The sequence below is a fragment of the Lepidochelys kempii genome, chromosome 1, assembly GCF_965140265.1.
Source record: "Lepidochelys kempii isolate rLepKem1 chromosome 1, rLepKem1.hap2, whole genome shotgun sequence".
NCBI lineage: Eukaryota > Metazoa > Chordata > Testudines > Cheloniidae > Lepidochelys > Lepidochelys kempii.
This window is the reverse complement of record NC_133256.1, coordinates 35080554-35103801: the sequence shown is the minus strand read 5'-3', so window position 1 is coordinate 35103801 and position 23248 is coordinate 35080554. Positions and strand designations below refer to the sequence as shown.

Here is a 23248-nt window from a genome sequence, read left to right as displayed (position 1 = left end):
AAATGGAGGAAAACTGCCAATTTAAAATGACAATAACCGTGACCACATACATATTTAAGGGGAAATGCAAACGCAAACTTAGATAACAAAAACACATGAGACCAAGGACATGATCTGACCCAACTGGAAGCTGAAATTAATTTAAAAAAAAGTGTATCAATCCAAAGGGGAATCAAAGAAATAGAAACCGATGCAGATTGTTTATAGTAATCAACATCTGAGTTATGTTTTTTTTTTTAATAGTGTAGTAATATTCTTCTGTACTAAAGGTCTTGGTTCAGCAAACTGTGTAAACTCATGCCTAGTTTAAAGCACAAAAGTAACCCCATTGACTTCAGTGGAATTATTCACAAGTTTAAACTTATGCACATGCTTAAGATAAACCTTGCTGAATTGAGGTCCAAGGCCAATACTTCCTTTTGTTGTTTTACATCTGCTGCCTATTAATTTCATTTGGTGGCCCCTAGAACTTGTGTTATGAGAAGGAGTAAATAACACTTCCTTATTTACTTTCTCCCCACCAGTCATGGTTTTATAGACCTCTATCATATTCCCCCCTTAGTCGTCTCTTTTCCAAGCTGAAAAGTACCAGTCTTCTTGTCTCATATGGCAGCCATTCCATACCCCTAATAATTTTTGTTGCCCTTTTCTGAACCTTTTCCAATTCCAATATATCTTTTTTGAGATCGGGTGACCACATCTGCACGCAGTATTCAAGATGTGGGCGTAACATGGATTTATATAGGGGCATTATTGATATTTTCTGTCTTATTATCTATCCCTTTCTTAATTATTCCCAACGTTCTGGTCACTTTTTTGACTGCCGCTGCACATTGCGTGGATGTTTTCAGAGAACTATCCACAATGACTTCAAGATCTCTTTCTTGAGTGGTAACAGCTAATTTATCCCCGGCACACAGCGAGTGCTGCACTGATGAACCAGCAGGGGGCGTGGCTGGACCTGTGCACTGAAGCTTTGCCCCGCCACCAGCCTTGCACACCCACCCACATAGTCAGCCACTGGACACCCCCCACTAACCGCTGGTGGGTGGGCGGCTGGTGAGAAGTGATCCGACCAGCAGCAGGACCCACCAGTACTGATGGGGGTGAGACAGAAAACACGGGACAATTTGCCTGTTTTTAAGAAAAAGTTGGGACACCTGCAGGAGGGGACTGTCCCTTTAAAAATGGTCACCCAAGCTAAAGGTGTTAACATAACCTAGTCACTGTCCAATATTAAACAGTGTTAAATAAAGTCCGGGCTTGGATATATAGAGATCTCAGCCAGCTTAGCACCATGGCAACCACACTATTAAAACTCCTCTTAACCTTTTATTAAAGATACAGAAAAGGAAAAGCAGTTAAAATGTTTGAAATGTAAAGTGTTAAATAAGGCTTTCATTTTACCTACATATTTTTGTTCCATTTCCCTTTAGTTGAAGAGAGTTTAGAAGGAAAAGCACCCTTTTTTGACAGTCTCTTAGCTGGTATTAAAGATGGTAATAACTTTCATCCCAGGTGGTGGTTGGGATTCAGCTGGGGCCAGTAGGGGTGACTATGTTGTCTGGGTCCCTCTCTGGCCCGTTCTGGTCAGGACACCTCTCCAAGTCAGGAGGATAAAGGCCCAGGATGGCAGCCACGGGGGCAAAGCTTACTCCAGTAGCCTCTGTTCTTCTTTTGTTCTTTCATACTTTTCCTCATAAAGTCTTTCTTTTAAGGACCCAAAGGGAGTGACTGGTGGAATATCTCATCCCCTCATCATTTTGTTAACCAAGTAGGCCTCGTATCTGACATACCAAATTTGGCTCATTAACTTCCAGCTCCACATCTCCTGTTTTTAACAAGCATAATTTCAACACAATCCTTGAATCATATCAACGCGGCCTTTATGGTAAGATTAAGTCCATTATTCTGTCTCCCTTTCATACCTTTTCTCATCAGCCTTTGTTATTACAGTATGCTAAAAATAGAGTGTAGCCATGACAGTGTGGGCAATGGGACGGGCTAGCCATGCTGAGAATGAGCCTAGGGTCTTGGGGTGGTTAGCCTCTTCTGCCGCTGGTGCTGTTGTGACTACGCTCTGATTTTGGCACATTAGCTCAATGGGAACTAGTGCAACTATGTCTCCTGGAGCTGGGAATCAGACCCCAGCTCTGACTATAGACATACCCTTAGATGCTCAGAGTAGGGAAGAAAGTTACTAAGCTTGATGGACCCATAGTATGATATGACAAAGTATCTACATATCTTTGAGATTATTTTGGGAGCTAAACTGAAGATGTCCGTAATTGTACCACCAGGGCTATAGTATGATGTGATTTCTAAGGGAGGAAGGGAATCTACAAGGGAAAACCTGTAAAGTGCAGGTTTTCTTCCAGAAAAAGAGAGTTTTGAATTGTCAAACCAGATTCTTTCACAGTTGGTTCTCTTTAATATTCAGCAAAGAGGTTATTGCTGGTCTTTGAGGTGGGTATAATTTACACCCATTTTAAGAAAAAACCCACATGTGCTTATTCACTGTGCTTTAAGAAAAATAGTGACAAGTGCTCAGCTGCAACTGTGTTAATCCAAATTGTCTAAGTTTTTACAGAGAACCTGCTGAGAGAGGCAGGACCACAACAGCAGCCAGTAGCTCCTGCTTTCAGTGGATTTGTTTTGTTTGTAGGGAGCATTACATCAGACAGCCCACAAGCGTGACCTCTGCGATTACATTTTGCGATGTTTATTTCTAAACAGCACTTTGAAAAAGGTGCTTAATAGATTCCCGAGAGCATCGGGATTCTCAGGCATGTCAGATGGAGATCTTTATCGCTTCCTTTGGCAGGTTTCTCGTTTCAAACACAAGATGTGCTTTTTTTACTTCCCTCTGTAAAGAAGCCTGGGAAATGGTGTGTGACACTCTAGTTCTTTTATTACTTGTACACATTCAGTTCATGTTCTCTGCTAATGTATGATGAAGTAAGCCAAAGCAGTTGTTGTTACTTATATCCCTGCTCCCTTCTGAGTTAGGACTGAGTCAGCACTGTAAGAGGGGACATTATGCAGCTGAAGGTTCCATTCGTTTAGATTATCAGGATAATGGAGGGCCTAACCATTAGCAGTTATTAAAGATCCCATGGCACTTTCTCCAAGAGATGGAGAACTAGCTCCTATATTTCGGCCTTATTCTAATTAGGGAACTTACATCCTGCCTACAGTACTTACATTTTCACTGAACTTTCAGTCACACTCTGTATTAAGGTTCCATTTATAATTGGAATAAATAAATAAATGATTAATAGACGTTTTATCTATATCCCATACTGCTCCTGTCTGAAACATCTATTAATGAGACATACAACCTGAATATAAAGTGACTGAACTCTCAATTGGACAAGATATCCTTGTTTGCTTCCTGCAGTGCTTATGCACTGTTGCTGTGTGCTACTAAGCAGTTGCCATAGTCTACCCTGTCAGGCGGTCGCGGTTCTCTCCCCGTCGTCAGGGAGGGAGGCCACACCCTCTCATTGCAATGCTCCTAGAGAGGCTCCGTTCAGAGGGGAATTAGCCGACAGTTAATAGGTCCAAGCCTGCAGCCCAGGTTGGGCAGCAATTGGGTCTGTGGGCCCCAGCTCTCAGCCAGAGCAGGGCAGCACACAGTTAATGCTTCTGGCCCACGGTTGGGCAGGGTAGCCTTAAGTCTATAGGCCCGGGTGCCCTCCATCAGGCCGGGGGCGTAATCCATTAATGGCTCTGGCTTGCAGTCAGACAGAGCAGTAGTGAGTTTGTCTACCCAGGGCCCTCAATCAGGGCGGGGCAGCAATCAGGTAATGGCTCTGGCCTGCTGTCAGGCAGAGCAGCCCAGCAGTCTAGGAGGAGATTAGCTCTCAGGCAAGAGAGCCAGCAAAGCCTTGTGGCATCCTAGCTCAGGCAGGCACCAGACCAATGCAGGCCTCCTAGCCTAAAGGTGGGGAGGCTGCCACCCCCAGGGGTGGGGTGGCAGGGGGAAGGGGACGCAGGCCCACCCACTCCACTGCGTCCCAGCCCAGGGCCCTAACAGTGGTGGAGTGGTCAGCCCCTGGGTCAGCAGGGAAATCCGGCCACAACATGTAGGCCGGCTTGCAGTTAGTAACACAGCTATTCGGCTTCCCCCCGGCTCCTTCCTACGCTCCCAGTCTGGGGGTACCTGGGTTCCAGGGTTGTCGCCGGTCTCGCTGGGATAAACAGTGAGTGGCAGCTCCCCAGTGTCCATCAGGTCCGGCAGTCCCTCCGGGTCTCTGGCACTGTAACAGCCTCTGTCAAGTCTGGGCTCCGGGAGTGGGGAGACATCCTGCTCCTTTGGCAGCAATCCCTCAACTTAGCTGGAGGGCTGGTCTTTTATATTTCCAGTTCCTGTCCTTCCCCTCTGCTTCCGGCTGGGCGGCCGTGGGTATCCCGGCTCTGCCCACCAGAGGGCGGTTGCGGCTCTCTTCCTGTCTGTCAGGGGGGAGACCACGCCCCATTGCTACATACCCCAGTTTCAGGATCTACAGCAAAAGATTAGAACAGAATTGCTGATTTGCACAAAGATTGATTGACTTTAGATCAGGTTTTTATATAGTAATATAACTATTTTAAAATCCTTACCATCAATGATTAATTAAATACAGAAATTCAATAATAAATTATACATAGATCAGGCTAATAGCTGGAAGCTGGCTTCCACCTTTGTTATATCTCATAATACTGTACACATAAAACTACAGTCTTGTTTAAGAATTGTGGGAATGGCAATGGGTAAGGAAGGATTTGTCTAGTAAAGATAAAGTGTGTTGATTTAAGGCTCTTCTGAACACTGTCATGCAAATACAGCATATTTACACTATTCTTATATATTGGCACATACAAAGTCCTATTTTAAAAATATAAAGGTTGTAAAATCAAGGACTCAGAAGTCAGGATATGCCAGAATAAAAAAAATAATAATCCAGTCAGAGGCAGAAACTTAGCATGGTACATTTCAGCAGAAATAGTTAAAGATTGGTAAAGTTATAAGCAGCTGACCATCACCTTATAATAGAAAGAGTTAGGCAATCTTCACAGTAGGAATTGCTAGCAGATCCACTTGTAAGGGCAGTCTTAGCAATTTTAGAGTTGCACTTTTCACCATTAATGTGAGAGGAGTTTGGTAGCAGTGAGGACCATTAAGGAATGGAGTTGCATGTACTCAGTGATCATATTTATGTCCCATTCATTTCCCAACTGTGATCATCACCATGCAGCTTCATTCTCTCATGCTGACAGTACATGCAGAAAATCTGCGGGAGCAGATCTCCTTTTTCAGCTTGAAAAAGAGATGACTAAGGGGGGATATGATAGAGGTCTATAAAATCATGACTGGTGTGGAGAAAGTAAATAAGGAAGAGTTATTTACTCCTCCTCATAACACAAGAACTAGGGGTCACCAAATGACATTAATAGGCAGCAGGTTTAAAACAAACAAAAGGAATTATTTCTTCACACAGCGCACAAGCAACCTGTGGAACTCTCTGACAGAGGATGTTGTGAAGGCCAAGACTATAACAGGGTTCAAAAAAGAACTAGATAAATTCATGGAAGATAGGTCCATTAAGGGATATTAGCCAGGATGGACAGGGATGGTGTCCCTAGCCTCTGTTTCCCAGAATCTGGGAATGGGCGATGGGATGGATCACTTGATGATTACCTGTTCTGTTCATTCCCTCTGAAGCACCTGGCATTGGCCACTGTCCAGGATACTGGACTAGATGGACCTTTAGTCTGACCCAGTATGGCTGTTTTTATGTTCTTCTGTCAATCCAATATTTGTTCCATGTATGGGAGGTTTCATAACTGGGCAGGTTTTGTCACTGATTTTTGTTGACTTAGTTCTGCACTCATATGCACTCTCTTTGAGTGAACATATAAGAATGTAATTTGGTCCTTAATTTTACTTACATATCAATATATATTTCAAAGAGGGGAACTCTCTGACAAAATAAATAAATGTATCTAGATTTTACAAGAAAAACTAATCTATGGGCCAAAATCTCTTCTTGTTTGCACTGACATCAGTGGAATTACTCTGAATTTACTCCACTGTAAAAAAGAGCAGAATTTTGCCATCACTTTTTTTATTACGATAGCCCAATCTCAACTCCTTAGGTTGTAATTTCTTCTATTTGTGTTCAGTCCAGTTGTCTTCTCTAATTTTAAGGTAGCGTGTTTGATTTTCTGTCCTTTTTTCTCTATGAGGCCGATGTTTAGAAGTATCACAATATTCAGATGGGTCCCTAAACACAAATTCAGAGCAGGCCTTGTTATGACTTTAAAGTGGTGCTCTCATGCCCCTCCCCTTTCCCACACACACACACCATATCCATTCTAACCCATGCCACTCTCTCCTTGCTGCTGGTGGTCCTGCCTTCCCTCCTCAGTGTCTCTAGCTACTTCCTTTCCTGTCCTGTAGTTTCTGTCTACTTACCACAACTACTGGTGTTTGGGGGGAAAAGAGCTCTGCTGTTTTATTGGGTGGGCAGGAAGGTGGCTCCCCACACGTATTACTGCAGTGAATGGCTGTCCTGAGAATGGGGCACAGGGAAGGGGTTAAGTAGACAGATGGTAGGAGTGAATGCCACTTGCTGTCTTCTCCATCTGCAAGTACCTCCAGGAACTTTATGAAGTCAGGGAAGAGATTTAGCAGCTTTCCCCACCTTCTGCTGGTACTCTGCTCTCCCTTGGGGTACCCTATGATGAGGTGTAGAAACCCCACACTGGGACATGAGAGGTTTAGGAGCAGTTCTGGGCCCAGATGATGCTACCCTACTGCACTTGCAGAGTCCACTACAACTGGAGGAGAAGCTTGAAAGGGAGCCAAAAAGCTCATAAGTGGGACAGAGGGGTTAGGAGGACAGACCTACCTTGAAAGCTTTTGAAGAAGGATACTTCTTACTGCAAGGGAGGGGTCTTCAAGCAGGAGCTACCCCAGCTCATAGAAGAGAGTCCAGGGAGGAAACCCAGGTGAGAGAGTTCTTTTTCTCTTGGGCTAAAGAGTGAGAGAAATGTGGGAGGCTGAGTTCTGAGCTGGGAGCCTGACTGGAGATGGGGACTGATCAGGGACTGCAGCTTGTCTGAAACTCTGGATAGAAGGAGAATGTGACAGACCCTAGGCAGATGGACTGCAACCTAGAAACTTTGACCATTGTGAACCTGGGGCAAGCCTGCAAAGAAGAAGACTACCACCTGCTGAGCCCAGCTGAGCTGAAGAGTCTGTTGTTTTTACTATTTTCTGTTGGATTTTAAGCACAGGACTTCGAGGTTCATGGGGAAGCAGATGGTAGGAAGTGGCCCATGGAGGCATCCCCAAAGCACTCTGGGGTGTTTGCTATTACTTTCTCTCTCAGGGCCCTCAGTGGAGCCTGGTGAAGAGAGAGGGCCTGGGCTCCCATACCAACTCCTTTTCTCTACTTCCCTACTTGGACAGGATAGAGACATTGTAAGCTGCTGAGTCAAGGGCATGCCATCCCCAGGGACCTACAGGCAGGCTGAAGACCCTTTCTCTTCTGGGGATGTTGAATTCTATATATTTTGTTGGACTCTGTTTCCTCAGAACAGGAGAATGTAATTGGTGACCTGACTGGAGTGCCAATTCGCTACCTCCCTTAAGGTCAACTGACCTTCTGGATTGGTGCCCAGTGTAATGTTTAGATATAGTGGGAGGATTTCAAAGTCTCTCTTATGCTGGTGCCTTACCAGGACTGGAAATTAATCAAGTTGAATGTCCTGATTTCTCCTCTGTCACCCTGAGGACAAAATATAAGTAGACATCCCAGGGACAAAAGGGCCAGGCACAAAGTGGTTCCCAGGGCAGTTCTACAGTCGGCACATGTCTCTCCTCTCATGCTAATCTTTGCAGAATGCTTTTCTGCCATTCAATTAATAGAGCTGCACTGAGGGGAAGGAAAGAGACTGGTGGTAGATACATTCATGCTTCTAAGCCAAGCCTGTTTGAGAGTGCACTGAAGGATTGTGCAGGGAGCTGGCTACAGAAGTGTGGGCAGACAAACTTCGCAAAGGGTGATTGTCAGTATAATTGGAGGATTATAGGGCTTGTTGGTTTCATAGGCTGATTTTGACCTAAGCCAGAGGGATCCCTTAATTTCCCCTGCTCCCCTTACTCCAGGAAGTTGGCTTCCCATCAGGAACAGTGAGGCTAAGGGGTAGGAGAAGCAATCTAATGCATTCATTGGTCTGAGGAAAGGAACTGGTGCTCAGGTAATCTCATGAAGTAGAGAGAGCCTAAATATCCTATACAAAACTAAAAGGTTTCAGAAGAGCTGCATACCTTGGTAAATAGACAAGCAGACAATACCCAGCAGTCAGCCCTAGTACCAGTGGGTGTGGGATTATGAGAAATAAAAATTATAGGTAAGCTATAAAATCACCTCTCTTGAATTCTCCCAGGCCTAAGAGGAGCAAGATTCTAAAGATAAGTGATGTACTATTCACTTGTTTTGTAATGGAAACATTTAGGCTCCAGTAACTCTCATCTTAATGTATTTTTTGAATAGAGTAAATAATAATTATGAATTATTACTGCTTAGTACAGTTCTTACTCCACAGCAGAACAATAAATGGTGGCACCAGCTCTTAACTGTAACTAGTTTTTGGTCTAACTCTAATACCGAAAATCCTGTCTTCCTGTGGGGTAATGTTATCATCTTTCATTTGATAGTGCACATTGTCCTAGATTTAATGATCTTCTGCAGTTAATGATGATGAACAACTATGCAATGAGATGTCAGAGTTTTGACTGTGCCTGTTTGCAAACTCGGGTAATTATGCTCCGTTGTCTAATTGCTTATTTTATTGATATTTTGCTGACATGTTTTTAAGCAACATTTTGTGATTGCAGATAACTAATGGCACAGATCTCTGCTCATTATCATACTTTTACATTTGATTTGTCTGATTGCTGCAGGTGGAAACAATAGGTGATGCATACTGTGTTGCAGCGGGGCTCCATAGGAAGAGCCTTAGTCATGCAAAACCCATTGCTTTGATGGCTTTGAAGATGATGGAACTTTCAGAAGAGGTACTTACACCAGATGGAAGACCTATTAAGGTAACCTCACTGCTCTGTATTCCCAGCTAGTCCCTGGAACCTATCCGTATAACTGATCAAGTACATTCCACCAGATTCTGAATGGTGGTGCAAGGGAATTCTGTTCTTTGTAATGAGGAATTTGGAGCATAATCAAGATATCCCCATCTGTGGCAATGTGTCTTTTGTCAATATTAATTTTTTTTATATTCCTCAACAGTCACATGGGGCTCTGTCAATCTACTGTCTCCACATCCCATTGCCAAACTTCTGACAACCCTAATAATGAAGCTGTTGGGGGGTTACCCACCCTCTCTGTCAGGCAGAACCTCCTTCCCTAGTTTGTATTGCTTCCTCATGGTCTGGCATCACAGAGTACCAGGTAATGAAAACCATAGATCTTTTCATAGTAATTCCCAAATCAACTCCAGTTGTTTTGCTTCTGCTAACCTTTCAGCTTGTTTACATCTGGGTTGAGGTGTCCGATGGGGAACATGGTCAGGAATTGGATAGGGACACATATGGCTTCCATTCCCAAAGGTCCTGGCATGTGTGGGTTTTACTAGGTGTACTCAATGGAAAAAAAATGCCCTGGAATGTCCAGGTTTTAATCAGATCCCCTGAACAGCATTGTGATGTTGCACTCTATATGATTTTATGAAAATATGCTAATGAGTATGAATATAATGTAACTGGAATATGCTTCATGCAAAAGGTCTCTTGTTAAAGTATCCTTACAAAGCTTATAATCTACTGAGTGCGGTCATCCTGTTTGTATAAATGTATCACTCTTGTATCTGAAACTAGAAATATGAAATATAACTCTGAGGGCCTACTGTAATTATGCAAAGTGTGGGCCATTAATGGTGGTTTGGAATCTTGATGGCTCCCATCAGCCAGGACAATTGTGGATGGCTCTGTTTGCAGTCAGGCCTTCCTGTGAGTCAGGCTGGGAGGAATGAAGGCTTGGAGTCTTACAGGACATGTGACCATGTTACCTGGTACTGAAAACCATCTTAAACCTGGTGCTCTTCCATTTAGAAGGGGGGTTAGGGACCCAGAGAGGGACAAAGGATTCCCATCTTGTGCAAAAGATATATAAGGGAGTGGAACAGAGCAAAGGGGGCTGCAGTCATGAGAAATCCCCTAGCTACCACCTGAGCTGGAACAAGGGCCAGGGGAAACAATTGTGCCCAGACTAGGAAGGTGTCCAGTCTGTGAAAGAAACTTATTGAAACATCTCTGAGAGTGAGGTTTTTATCTGTATTCAGTTTTATTACTATATTAGGCTTAGACTTGTGTGTTTTATTTTATTTTGCTTGGTAATTCACTTTGTTCTGTCTGTTACTACTTGGAACCACTTAAATCCTACTTTCTGTATTTAATCACTTTTTATTTATTAATTAACCCAGAGTATGTATTAATATCTGGGGCAGGGCAAACAGGTGTGCATGTCTCTCTATCAGTGTTATAGAGGGCGAACAATTTATGAGTTTGCCCTGTATAAGCTTTATACAGGGTAAAATGGATTTATTTGGGGTTTGGACCACATTGGGAGATGAGCATCTGAATGTCAAAGACAGGAACACTTCTTAAGCTGCTTTCAGTTTAAGCCTACAGCTGTTAGAGGACATGGTTCAGACCTGGGTCTTGTTCTGCAGCAGGCTAGCAGGTCTGGCTCAAACCAGGCAGGACACTGAAATCCCAAGCTGCCAGGGCAGGTAAGCAGGGGCAGAAGTAGTTTTGACACATCAGTTGGCAACCCCAAAGGGGTTTCTGTGATCCAACTTCTCACAAACATGAAATAAGGAAGACTCATACACATATCTGTATACAGTGCTGTACTCCGCTACTGTGAAAGGAGTGCTTCATGGGTCCTATCTTTACATTTTCCTACTATTATACTGTTTTACTGGTTAAATTGCATTTCCTGAAATGCAGACTTTTAATTTTCAAAAGCAAAGCATTATCTAAGAGAAACTGTTACCGAAAATGGAGGAGTTGAATGTAGAGCAGTTTTCAGGGCAGACTGCTTGACAAAGGCCATGACGGGGAGAAGTCTAGGTTGACTCCCCACAAGGTGCTTTGCATGTTGTCTGAATCGCATGGTGAAGAGTGTACTTACTAGAGCTGGTTGGAAAATGAGGGGGTTTTCCATAGAAAATTCTGATTTGGGGGCAAGAACTCAAATACCAAAAATTGTTGTTGGCCAAAACTAAAAATATTCAGGCAACCCCCATCCCACCAAAATCAGTTCAGAAATGCTGCTGCGGTGTCTCATGGGAAGGATAGTGTGGGTGCCTTATGCACTTTTGGAGCAAATTACAATGTCCTATGCACCACAGTGCCATGATGCACCACCACCCATTTCCAAGCATGAAAGGCCCAGGCAATGGCGAATCCTGGGGGATGTGGTCTAGCCTGGGAGCCCAGCCCATAGATGAGAATGGGGACCTAAGGCAACCAAAGTACAAGTCCCATGAGGTGGCATGGTAGCATATCCACACAGATATATTTCAGTTTTCAGGGATTTGAGGGAGAAGGAGGGTTAAAGAAAAAATAAATTCTGCAGAAAACTCACTTTTTTGCAGAAACCCCAATTTTCTGTCAAAAACCTATTCAGGTGGAAAATTTTCATCCAGCCTTAGTATTAGGGAGACAAGGTTGGTGAGGTGATATTTTTTTATTGGACCATCTTCTGTTAGTGAGATAGACAAGCTTTTGAGCCACACGGAGCTCTTCTTCAGCTTGAAAGCTTCTCTCTCTCACCCACAGAATTTGGTTCAGTAAAAGATATTACCTCATCTACCTGGTCTCCCTAACGTCTTGGGACTGACATGGCCACAACTACTCTGCATACAGCTCTCGTATTGGCATTTGAAGAGGGGGGGAAAAGCATAAACAGGCACATATTTTTCCTACAGACAACTGAAAAGGCAGCATTTTCAGCTTTTCACCTATGGACATTTACAGTTGATTCATTTGATTGTATTTTTGGAGGACCGTTTCTCACAGATTATTGGATAAACACAACAATTCCCAAACAATGAAGGCTGATTTAATAATTTGTAACATGTAACACATGGGAAGGGGTGCCTTCTAGACCAGGGGTTCTCTATCTTTTTCTTTCTGAAATGCTATAAAAATTCCCTGGCCCACCTGTGCCACAACAACTGTTTTCTCCATATTCAGTAGATTAAAAGCCTGGGCTGGCATTAGGGGGTAGCAAGCAGGACAATGTCTCGGGGCCTGACTACGTAGGCAGCTCCACAAAGCTAAGTTGCTCAGGCTTTCGCTTCAACTTTGGGTGGCGGGGCTTGGGCTTCAGCTTTCTTCCCTGGGCCCAAGTCTAACATCGGCTCTGCTCTCTGATTTATTTTGGGGGACCTCCTGAAACCTACTTATGGCCCTTAGAGGTCCCTGGACCCCGGTTGAGAACCACTGTTCTAGACTACTTGTTCTATATATCTGTTGGTTTTTTAAAAAATAAATTGCTGTGATCATGGTGATATTTTCAGGTGTGTGACTGACAAGCAGGCTCATAGTGTTGACCAATTCTTTACCCTGCTACCCAGAACAGGTTCACACACTAACTCTTGAGCTGAAGAAGTATGTTGTTTGTTCACTGTGATTAGTCCACTGAAACAGGGCACAGCACAGGATTAAATGCAAGTGCACACCCACATTCAGGGGCTTGCCTTAAATACATTCATAGAATCATAGAACTGGAAATAACTTCAAGTCTCCTGCACTCAAGGCAGGACTAAGTATTATCTAGACCAGCGTTTCCCAAACCTTTTTGGCCACGGAACACTTTTTAGCCTATTATGGAACACTTATATAATATAATATAATATAATATAATATAATATAATATAATATAATATAATATAATATAATTAATATATAATAAAATATTATTTTGCAGTCGTTTGGTTTTCAAATAAAAAAATTATTTTTGCTCAAATATATTTTATTTTATAAAACAAGCAAAAATACAAATTTAAAATAACTTGAACTAACAATTTCTAACTAGAGAGCATGTACAAAGTAGTACAAAAATCAAGTGCAAGCGTCAAAATGAAATTCTAGATTCTTTCACAGAACACCTATTCACATCGTGCGGAACACCAGTGTTCCGCGGAATATAGTTTGGGAAACAGTGATCTAGACCATTCCTAACAGGTGTTTGTCCAACCTGCTTTAAAAATATCCAATGATGGAAATTCCGCAACCTCCCGAGGCAATTTATTCCAGTGCTTAACCACTCTGACAAGAAGTTCTTCCTAATGTCCAACCTAAACCGTCCTTGCTGCAATTTATGCCCATTTTTTCTTGTCCTATCCTCAGAGGTTAAGAAGAACAATTTTCCTCTCTCCTCCTTGTAACAACCTTTTACATACTTGAAAACTGTTATCATGTCCCCTCTCAGTCTTCTCTTCTCCAGACTAAACAAACCCAATTTTTTTCAATCTTCTCTCGTAGGTTATGTTTTCTAGTCCTTTAATAATTTTTGTTGCTCTTCTCTGGACTGTCTACAATTTGTCCACATCTTTCCTGAAATTTCGTGCCCAGAACTGGACACAATGCTACAGTTGAGACCTAATCAGTGTGGAGTAGAGCGGCAGAATTACTTCTTGTATCTGCATGCATCTGATGAAGTGAGCTGTAGCTCACAAAAGCTTATGCGGAAATAAATTTGTCAGTCTCTAAGGTGCCACAAATACTCCTTTTCTTTTTTGCGTATACAGACTAACACAGCTGCTACTCTGAAACTTCTTGTATCTTGCTTACAATACTCCTGCTAATACACCCCAGAATGATGTTTGCTTTTTTTTGCAACAGCGTTACACTGTTGACTCTCATTTAGCTTGTGATCCACTATGACCCCCAGATCCCTTTCCAGAGTACTCCTTCCTAGGCAGTCATTTCCCATTGTTACAAAGTTAATCATTATATATTATATAAACACTTTTCTGCCTAACATTAAGATTAGTTTGCCAGCTCAGTTGTTTACCGATTGGATTGCTGGCTCAGCTTTTTACCTGGCTGTTTTTTTATTCACAGACAACCAGGCATCTTTTCACATGTCCCAACACCAAAAGTATACATTCTACATATTACATCCTACACATAAGAAATTGTGAACTGTTTTTATTATTATGTCATTATTATTTTATAGTAAGTTCCCTAGCACTGCAACAATTGGTTTTTAAAAAATTGTAAGAGCATGAAAAGACTGTAGAAGAAAAGTGCTTTTGAAGGGAATACAGTCAAGAATGGTCAAATATTATGCCTAAAAATCTTAACTGTATCTCTTTCTAGTTTGGCAAAGAAAAAAAATCAATCTGGGTACATTACATATTGCACGTAAAAATTAGATACTATCCCTTTTTAATCTGAAAATCCATCTGGCTCCACTCTTAACTCTAGAAATATTAAGGGGACAAGCCTTAGCCGGTGTAAATCATCCTAGCTCCATTCATAGATTTATTGATTTTAAGGCCAGAAGAGTTCATTAGATCACCATCTAGTTAGACCTCCTGTATGACACAAACCATAGAATTTCACCCAGTAACCTCTGTATTGAACCCAATAACTTGGGTTTGGCTAAAGCAAATCTTCCAGAAAGGCAGCCAGTCTTGATCTGAATACATCAAGAGACAGAGAATTCACCACTTTCCTTGGGTAGTTTGTTCCAATGGTTAATAACTCTCAGTGTTAAAAATATATGCCTTATCTCTAATTTGAACTTTTCTAGCTTTAACTTGCAACCAGGACTGACATAACTATGATGATTTTCCCCATCTGAGGAGGTGCCAGTTAGAGTATGTATTGTTTTATAAAACATGGAGGCACCTATTCTGCAATCAGATTCACATAGTGGGGACATTTGTACCTGTGTGGATCTGACTGTATGGTAAGGGGTCTTTAAATTTGTATAAAAGTTGAAGTCTTTTTTCATTGTTTCAGCTGGCTTTGGATCAGGCTCTATATTTGGAATTAACCTATTGTATTTATAAATAATATATTAATTTGAAAAGATATTCATGATTAATCACAGTTTTAATCGCACAGTTAAACAATAAATACCAATTGAAATTTATTAAATATTGTAGATGTTTTTCTGTATTTTCAAATATTATTGATTTCAGTTACAACACAGAATACAAAGTGTACATTACTCACTTTATATTATTTCTATTACAAATATTTGCATTCTAAAATGATAAACAAAAGAAATAGTATTTTTCAAGTCCCCTTATACAAGTACCATAGTGCAATCTCTATCGTGAAAACACAACTTACAAATGTAGATTTTTGTTTTTGTTATATAACTGCACTCAAAAACAAAACAGTATAGGCTCTAAAGTTTTACAGGTTCACTCAGTCCTACTTTTTGTTCAGCCAATCGCTAAGACAAACAAGTTTGTTTACATTTATGGGAGATAATGATGCCCTCTTCTTATTTACAATGTCACCTGAAAGTGAGAACAGATGTTCGCATGGCACTTTTGTAGCCAGCATCGCAAGGTATTTACATGCCAGATCTGCTAAACATTTGTATGCCCCTTCATGCTTTGGCCACCATTCCAGAGGACATGGTTCCATGCTAATGACGCGCATTAAGAACATAATGCGTTAATTAAATTTGTGACTGAACTCCTTGGGGGAGAATTGTATGTCTCCTTCTCTGTGTTTTACCCGCATTCTGCCATATTTCATGTTATAGCAGTCTCGAATGATGACCCAGCATGTGGTGTTCATTTTAAGAACACTTTCACTGCAGATTTGACAAAACACAAAGAAGGTACCAATGTGTGATTTCTAAAGATAGCTACAGCACTCAATTTAAGAATCTGAAGTGCCTTCCAAAATCTGATTGGGATGAGGTGGGTAGCATGCTTTCAGAAGTCTTCAAAGACAAACTACAGAACCACCAAAAAAGAAAATCAACCTTCTGCTGGTGGCATCTCACGCCGATAATGAAAATGAACATGCATTGATCTGCACTACTTTGGATCATTATCAGGCAGAACCTGTGATCAGCATGGACACATGTCCTCTGGAATGGTGGTTGAAGCATGAAGGGACATATGAATCTAATGCATCTGGCATGTAAATATCTTGCAAGGCTGGCTACAGCAGTGCCGTGAGAATGCCTGTTCTCACTTTCAGGTAACATTGTAAACAAGAAGCGGGCAGCATTATCTCCTGCAAATGTAAACAAACTTATTTGAGCGATTGGCTGAACAAGAAGTAGGACTGAGTTTTATTTTAGAAATTCAATTATTTTTGGTACATAATTCTACATTTGTAAGTTCAACTTTCATTATAAAGAGATTGCATTATGGTACTTGTATTAAGTTAATTGAAAAATACTATTTCTTTTATTTTTACAGTGCAAATATTTATAATAAAAATAAATATAAAGTGAGCACAATACACTTTGTATTCTGTGTTGTGATTGAAATCAATATATTTGAAAATGTGGAAAACTTCCAAAATATTTATATAAATAGTAGTCTATTATTGTTTAATAGCTTGATTAATCATGACTACTTTTTTTAATCACGCGATGAATAGGGATTAATTTTTTTAATCACTTGACAGCCCTACTTTAAAAGCTGTATTGGATACAAATGGGTGCAACTGTAAGGCTGCTATATGCCTAGGTTAAAGATGTTATTTGAATGAAGTACACTATGATGTGTCCCCCTTTGCAGTGTACACTAACTGAAATCAAGTACTGAGTGTACACTTACTGAAATCAATGGCAGACCTTCCACTCACATCAGTGAGAGCTGAATTGTGCTCTTTGTACTTGTCCATGGTAGGTTCTCCTGAGAACTAGACACATTTCCCTACTCCTTGTCTGCATTGTTGTAGATAGAGTGCTGACATGTTTAGAGGTTGTATTATAGCATAACATTTATGTAAGTATTTATATATTTCAAAATCTCTCGAAATTAGACACCAGTTTTGCCAGTTTCTTTTGACATCTATCTTTTTAATATCTTTAATTGCTTTAACATATTTGTATGACCAAAGCTATTTTCATTAGACAAAAAGAAAAGGAGTACTTGTGGCACCTTAGAGACTAACAAATTTATTTGAGCATAAGCTTTCGTGTGCTACAACTCACTTCATCAGATGCACCTTAGATGATTAAAAAAATTAGTCATGATTAATCAAGCTAACTTAATACAAGTACCATAGTGCAATCTCTTTATAATGAAAGTTAAACTTACAAATGTAGAAGTATGTACCAAAAATAACTGAATTTCTAAAATAACACTCAGTTCTACTTCTTGTTCAGCCAATTGCTCAAACAAGTTTGTTTACATTTGCGGGAGATAATGCTGCCCGCTTGTTTACAATGTTACCTGAAAGTGAGAACAGGCATTCTCACGGCACTGCTGTAGCCAGCCTTGCAAGATATTTACATGCCAGATGCATTAGATTCATATGTCCCTTCATGCTTCAACCACCATTCCAGAGGACATGCGTCTGTGCTGATCACAGGTTCTGCCTGATAATGATCCAAAGATGCATCTGATGAAGTGAGCTGTAGCTCACAAAAGCTTATGCTCAAATAAATTTGTTAGTCTCGAAGGTGCCACAAGTACTCCTTTTCTTTTTGCGAATACAGACTAACACGGCTGCTACTCTGAAACCTTCATTAGACAGTGTACTGTAGTAGCAGTTTTAGAGAAGTGAGTCAATTACTGCATTAAGTCTCAGACACATATTTAAAATTAAATTGTAATCATATTAATACTAAATTACCTACTGTTCATAGTTGCTAATCAGAATTACATTTTGTGTTTCTCCCACTAAAATGGCTAATAATTACTTGTTTAACTGCAGGTAATGGTTATTCTTCAAGTCACTGCCCACATACATTCCACTGTTGGTGTCTGTGTGCCCAGCGTGTACCTATCAGAAACTTTTTCCTGCAATGGTACCTGTTGTGAGGCTCAAGTGTCCTCTACTGCTGTGCACCACTGCGTCCAAGTATAAAGGGCAGAGTCCCCTCCCGCCCCCCCAAGTTCCTATTTACTGCCTGTGGCAGTCGTTGGAACTCCTGTTCATTGCAGAACAGTTTCTCTTAGCTCTGTATATAATATAGTTAATTTAGTAGTCAGTGCAGTTAGCATGGTTGGTAAGTTTTAGCTGTTTTTTTTTAAAAAAGAGTTTTTCAATTTTGTTGTGTTTTCCCATTTCGGGGTCCTGCCGCCAGCACCAAGGCATGCCTCAGTCATCAGGTTTCAAGCCATATGTTTCTTGCTCCAGCCCAGGCTGGTGAGCACAATAAGGTGTCTGAACTGCCTGGGCAAACTACATTTGAAAGGCCAGTGCCAACTTTGCTGGGAATTCAAACCTAGAACAGAGAAGGACCGGGAGGCTAGGCTGAAATTCCTGCTGGTTGAGGCGGCACTCAGGCCACCATTGGAACAGTCCCAGTCTCACTCAGTGCTGAGTGCTGCAGCTTCCACAACACTGGAAGTGTGCTTCTCGCTGGAGTCCCAGCACCGATCTCCCCCCCGCCATGCTGAGGAAGAAATATAAGACTTGTTAAGAGGCTCTGACCAGGGGAAGATCTCCATTTTTTAAGTCTAGGAAGAGGGGCAAGGAGTCGAGTTGAGTGCATTGGAAATCGAACCACTCCTCCTCCAAATCAGTTCCTAAGATGGCCTTTTGTCTCCGGCACTGCAAAGGGCACCATTGAGCCTGGTGCCAGAAGTGACACCATCAGCTTAAGAAGTGATCTCCATGCTGACTACACAGGAGGCATTTGCAGCACCAAGGAATTTGCTCTCTCTCAGTGCTGGTGTCTCCAACAGTGCAGGAGTCCAATCCATTGGCCCCATTGCCCCATCTGACACCAGCTCCAGCAGTTCAGCTTGCAGTACTGCACCAACTGCCTACTTCTCAGAGAGTGGGCCCATTGGTACCATTCCAGGAGGAGCCAGCAATGATGGAAAGGTTCCTTCCATCCCTGGGTTCTCGTCACCAGTCCCTGACACCAAGGGGAACTGCTTTTCTATGGTTGGAGGAAGGGGAATTTTTGTCGTTGGTCTTGGAGTGGGATTTTATGTCTCACAAGCCTGAAGCAGGACCCTCCAGTCCCCTCAGAGGTCCTCATGCACCACAATGCTGCCATGGAAATGTAATCAGGAGCTCATTGGGGTCCTGTCATGTATCATTGGCCTTTTTGGAACCCATGGGGGTTTCCTCCAGATCTTCCCCTCACTATGCCTACTCAGTGCCCTCGTCTAGACAGGGGGAGACTGCACACCAAGCTGCCAGTGTCTGCTACCAGGCATTAGAAAGAGGTCATAAAAGCGGAGGAACAGCCTGCAGGAGAAATTCAACCACTTCCACTCTTGGCTTCCACATCCTTTCTGGACAAGGCAGTTTCTCCTAGTGATTTTAAAGCTGATGAGACATTGTTAAAGAGAGGGCTGTAGACTTGGGAATTCAGGTCAAGGAGGTCAGGGAATCTTCACATCACCCGATTGACATTTTATAAATGGCAGACACCCTCCAGGATTCTGTTAGTCCTCCCAACTGTTCGAGGCTGTGCAGACCGAATAAAAGGATAATAGTCACCACTCAGAGAATCTCTTCTTGGGTAGCTCCCTGCATACACATGTGCTATGACTTGGCTAATGTCACCCCTCTGAGCAGAGTCACAGCTCATTCAACAAGATCACAACATTGGCTTCAGCAGAGTTTCTGGAGCAGGTTCTGATTGTAGACATCTGTAGAGTGGCAACTTGGTCCTCATTCCACATGTTTGCTTCCCATTATACTGTTGCTCAAGACTCCAGAGATGATGCTAAAATTGGAAAAGTTGTCCTCCAATATTTATTTAAATAGACTCTAGTGACAAATGTACCTGCCCTGGGAGGGAAGCCCATCTGGGTTCTCCACAGGTTCCATGTCTGTGGTCCCCAGAAGATTTAGCTTGACACATCAACATCAGAGATGTTTTCATGACTCGGTACAAGTCAATCATGGAAATCATGGAGGTCATGGATTCTGCGATTTTATGAGATCAGCAACTTCCTCAAAATTCCACTAACTCAGCTCCAGGTGGCCAGGCTTGGGTTCTGGCCCTGTGTGGCAAGACTTGGGCTCTAAGCCCTGCCACCCGTGACTGAAGCCCAAACACTGTTTCCCATAACTTCGCTTCACGGGGACCTCTGTGGCATGGGGCCCCAGGCAATTGACCTGGTTGCTACCCCCTAACACCAGCCTTTTGAACATTTCTGTGATTTTATTATTGCCCACATCCTGTCCATGACTTTTAATAAAAATATCCAAGCTAAAATGTTAGCCTTACTTGTGAGTCACCAAGAGTGAAATGCACATGTGCAATCACTCAAAGAAGAAAAAACTGTTACTAACCTGTTAGTAGCTGTTGCTCTTTGAGATGCATTGCACATGTCCATTTCACAACCTGCCCTTCTACCCCTCTGCATTGGTATTCTGCCAAGGAGGAACTGAGAGGGGGCTAGGGGCGACTCTGCCCTTTATACCTGCATGCAGAATAGTAGAGGATGCTCAAGCTACCCAACGCGTGCTACTGTGGGAACAAGTTTCCTCTGGCTGTGCGCTGGGCATGCAGACACCAAGAGTGGAATGGACATGTGCAATGCATCTCCCAGAACAACAGTTACTAAACAGTTTAGTAACTATTTTTCAGTCATTCTATGGAATATATTAAACTGCAAACCACTGAAATTTAACTTTGTTAATGAGCTTACAGCTTTTAGTATAAAATTATTCCCTCTGCCCCCCCCCCTTTTATTTTGATAATACTTTCTACTGTGAAGCAGACCCAATTATGCCATATTGGTATTTACAGGGATTTCTTTTTTTAGAGACAACTCTTAGCTAACCCCTCTGAGATCATAGTTGGAAGCTGAAAATTTAGAAATGAACCACTAGAAATGTGTAGTCATACTAACTTCTATGCTGTATTTTTTAAAATGGTGGATTGTTTAGGAATTCTTTTTTAAACATATCCCTCCAGTTGTGAACTTCAGTCAGTTATGTTGCCTACAGAGGTTTTAGTTCCACAGAACAAAGGGAAAAGATCTAGAGAATATGAAGGGCCTAGCTGCTGCTCTGGGGCTAGGAAACATTTGTTTGGCATTTAAGGGAGTTTGGGGCGATATGATTATGGATCACTGAGTGTGTTTACATTAGAAATCAACTTTTCTGGTATATTTTGTGGTGTTATGAGGTTGAATTCACAAAAATGTAAATGTTTACATATTTGGTTCATGTTTGAAGTAATGATTGCTATAATAAAAACTGAGCTTGTGAGATAACAGAAAAAGGAAGTCAACAAGTTAGGAAAACAATAGTAAAATAAAGCAATAAATGGAAAGCTACAGTATCATAAAGTTGGAAAATTAGGGCCAGATTTCCATAAAATTGCACAAACAAAATGCATCCACAGATGACCAGATATATTATTGCATATTCTTTTTGTAAAGGGAAATCACGCCTCACCAATATACTAGAATTCTTTGAGGGGTCAACAAGCATGTGGACAAGGGAGAGACAGTGGATATGGTGTACTTAAATTTTCAGTAAGCCTTTGACAAGGTCTCTCACCAAAGGCTCTTAAGCAAAGTAAGCTGTCATGGGATAAGAGGGAAGGTCCTCTCATGTATTGGTAACTGGTTAAAGATAGAGGGAAAAAAAGGGAGTAGGAATAAATGGTCAGTTTTCAGAATGGAAAGAGGTAAATAGTAGTGTCCCTCAGGGGGTCGTCCTAGTCAACATTTTCATAAATGATCTGGAAAAAGAGGTAAACAGTAAGGTGGCAAAATTTGCAGATGATGCAAAACTACTCAGGATAGTTAAGTCCAAAGCAGACTGCGAAGAGCTACAGAAAGATCTCACAAAACTGGGTGACTGGGCAGCAAAATGGCAGATGAAATTCAATGTGGATAAATGTAAAGTAATGTACATTGGAAACCAGAATCCCACCTATACATATAAAATGATGGGGTCTCAATTAGCTGTTACCACTCAAGAAAGTGATCTTGGAGTCATTGTGAATAGTTCTCTGAAAACATCCTCTCAATGTACAGTGGTAGTCAAAAAAAGAGAACAGAATGTTGGGAATCATTAAGAAAGGGATAGATAAAAAGACAGAAAATATCATATTGCCTCTATATAAATCCATGGTATGCCCACATCTTGAATACTGCGTGCAGATGTGGTCGCCCCATCTCAAAAAAGATATACTGGAATTGGAAAAGGTTCATGAAAGGGCAACAAAAATGATTAGGGGTATGGAATGGCTGCCATATCAGGAGAGATTCATAAGACTGGGAATTTTCAGGTTGGAAAAGAGACGACTAAGGAGGGATATGATGGAGATCTGTAAAATCATGACAGGTGTGGAGAAAGTAAATAAGGAAGTGTTATTTACTCCTCATAACACAAGAACTAAGGGTTACCAAATGAAATTAATAGGTAGCAGGTTTAAAACAAACAAAAGGAACTCCTTGCCAGGAGATGTTGTGAAGGCCAAGACTATAACAGGGTTAAAAAAAGAACTAGATACATTCATGGAGGATAGGTCCATCAATGGCTATTAGCCAGGATGGGCAGGGATGGTGTCCCTAGCCTCTATTTGCAAGAAGCTGGGAATGGGCGACAGGGGATGGATCACCTAATGATTGCCTGTTCTGTTCATTCCCTCTGAGGCACCCAGCATTGGCCACTATTGGAAGGCAGGATACTGGGCTAGATGGATCTTTGGTCTGACCCAATATGGCTGTTCTTATGTATGCATTTATCTAGCCATTTGTACGTGCCATTAGCCTGAGTATTATAATAATTATGGCAGTGGTTCTCAACCAGCGGTAAGTGTACCCCTGAGCGAAAGCAGAGGTCTTCCAGGGGCTACATCAACTCATCTAGATACTTGCCTAGTTTTACAACAGGCTACATAAAAAAAGCACTCAAAGTCAATACAAACTAAAATTTTATACAAACAAAATGAGAAAGTAAGCAATTTTTCAGTAATAGTGTGCTGTGGCACTTTTATACTTCTATGTCTGATTTTGTAAGCAAGTAGTTTAAGTGAGTTGAAACTTGGGGTACACAAGACAAATTGGGCTCCTGAAAGGGGTA

The 23248-nt window shown here is 41.7% G+C and overlaps 2 protein-coding genes across 2 annotated transcripts in view; both read left to right on the top strand.

The window, feature by feature from the left end:
• The window catches only part of MSANTD4 (Myb/SANT DNA binding domain containing 4 with coiled-coils), an 804538-nt gene that overhangs the window by 256278 nt on the left and 525012 nt on the right, over positions 1-23248 (top strand). The window lies entirely within an intron of this gene.
• Positions 1-23248, top strand: part of GUCY1A2 (guanylate cyclase 1 soluble subunit alpha 2) — a 275143-nt gene that overhangs the window by 170505 nt on the left and 81390 nt on the right. The window contains exon 6 of the mRNA XM_073320048.1: positions 8957-9100. Within this exon, the coding sequence (XP_073176149.1) occupies positions 8957-9100 (144 nt within the window). The remainder of the gene's footprint in view (positions 1-8956; positions 9101-23248) is intronic.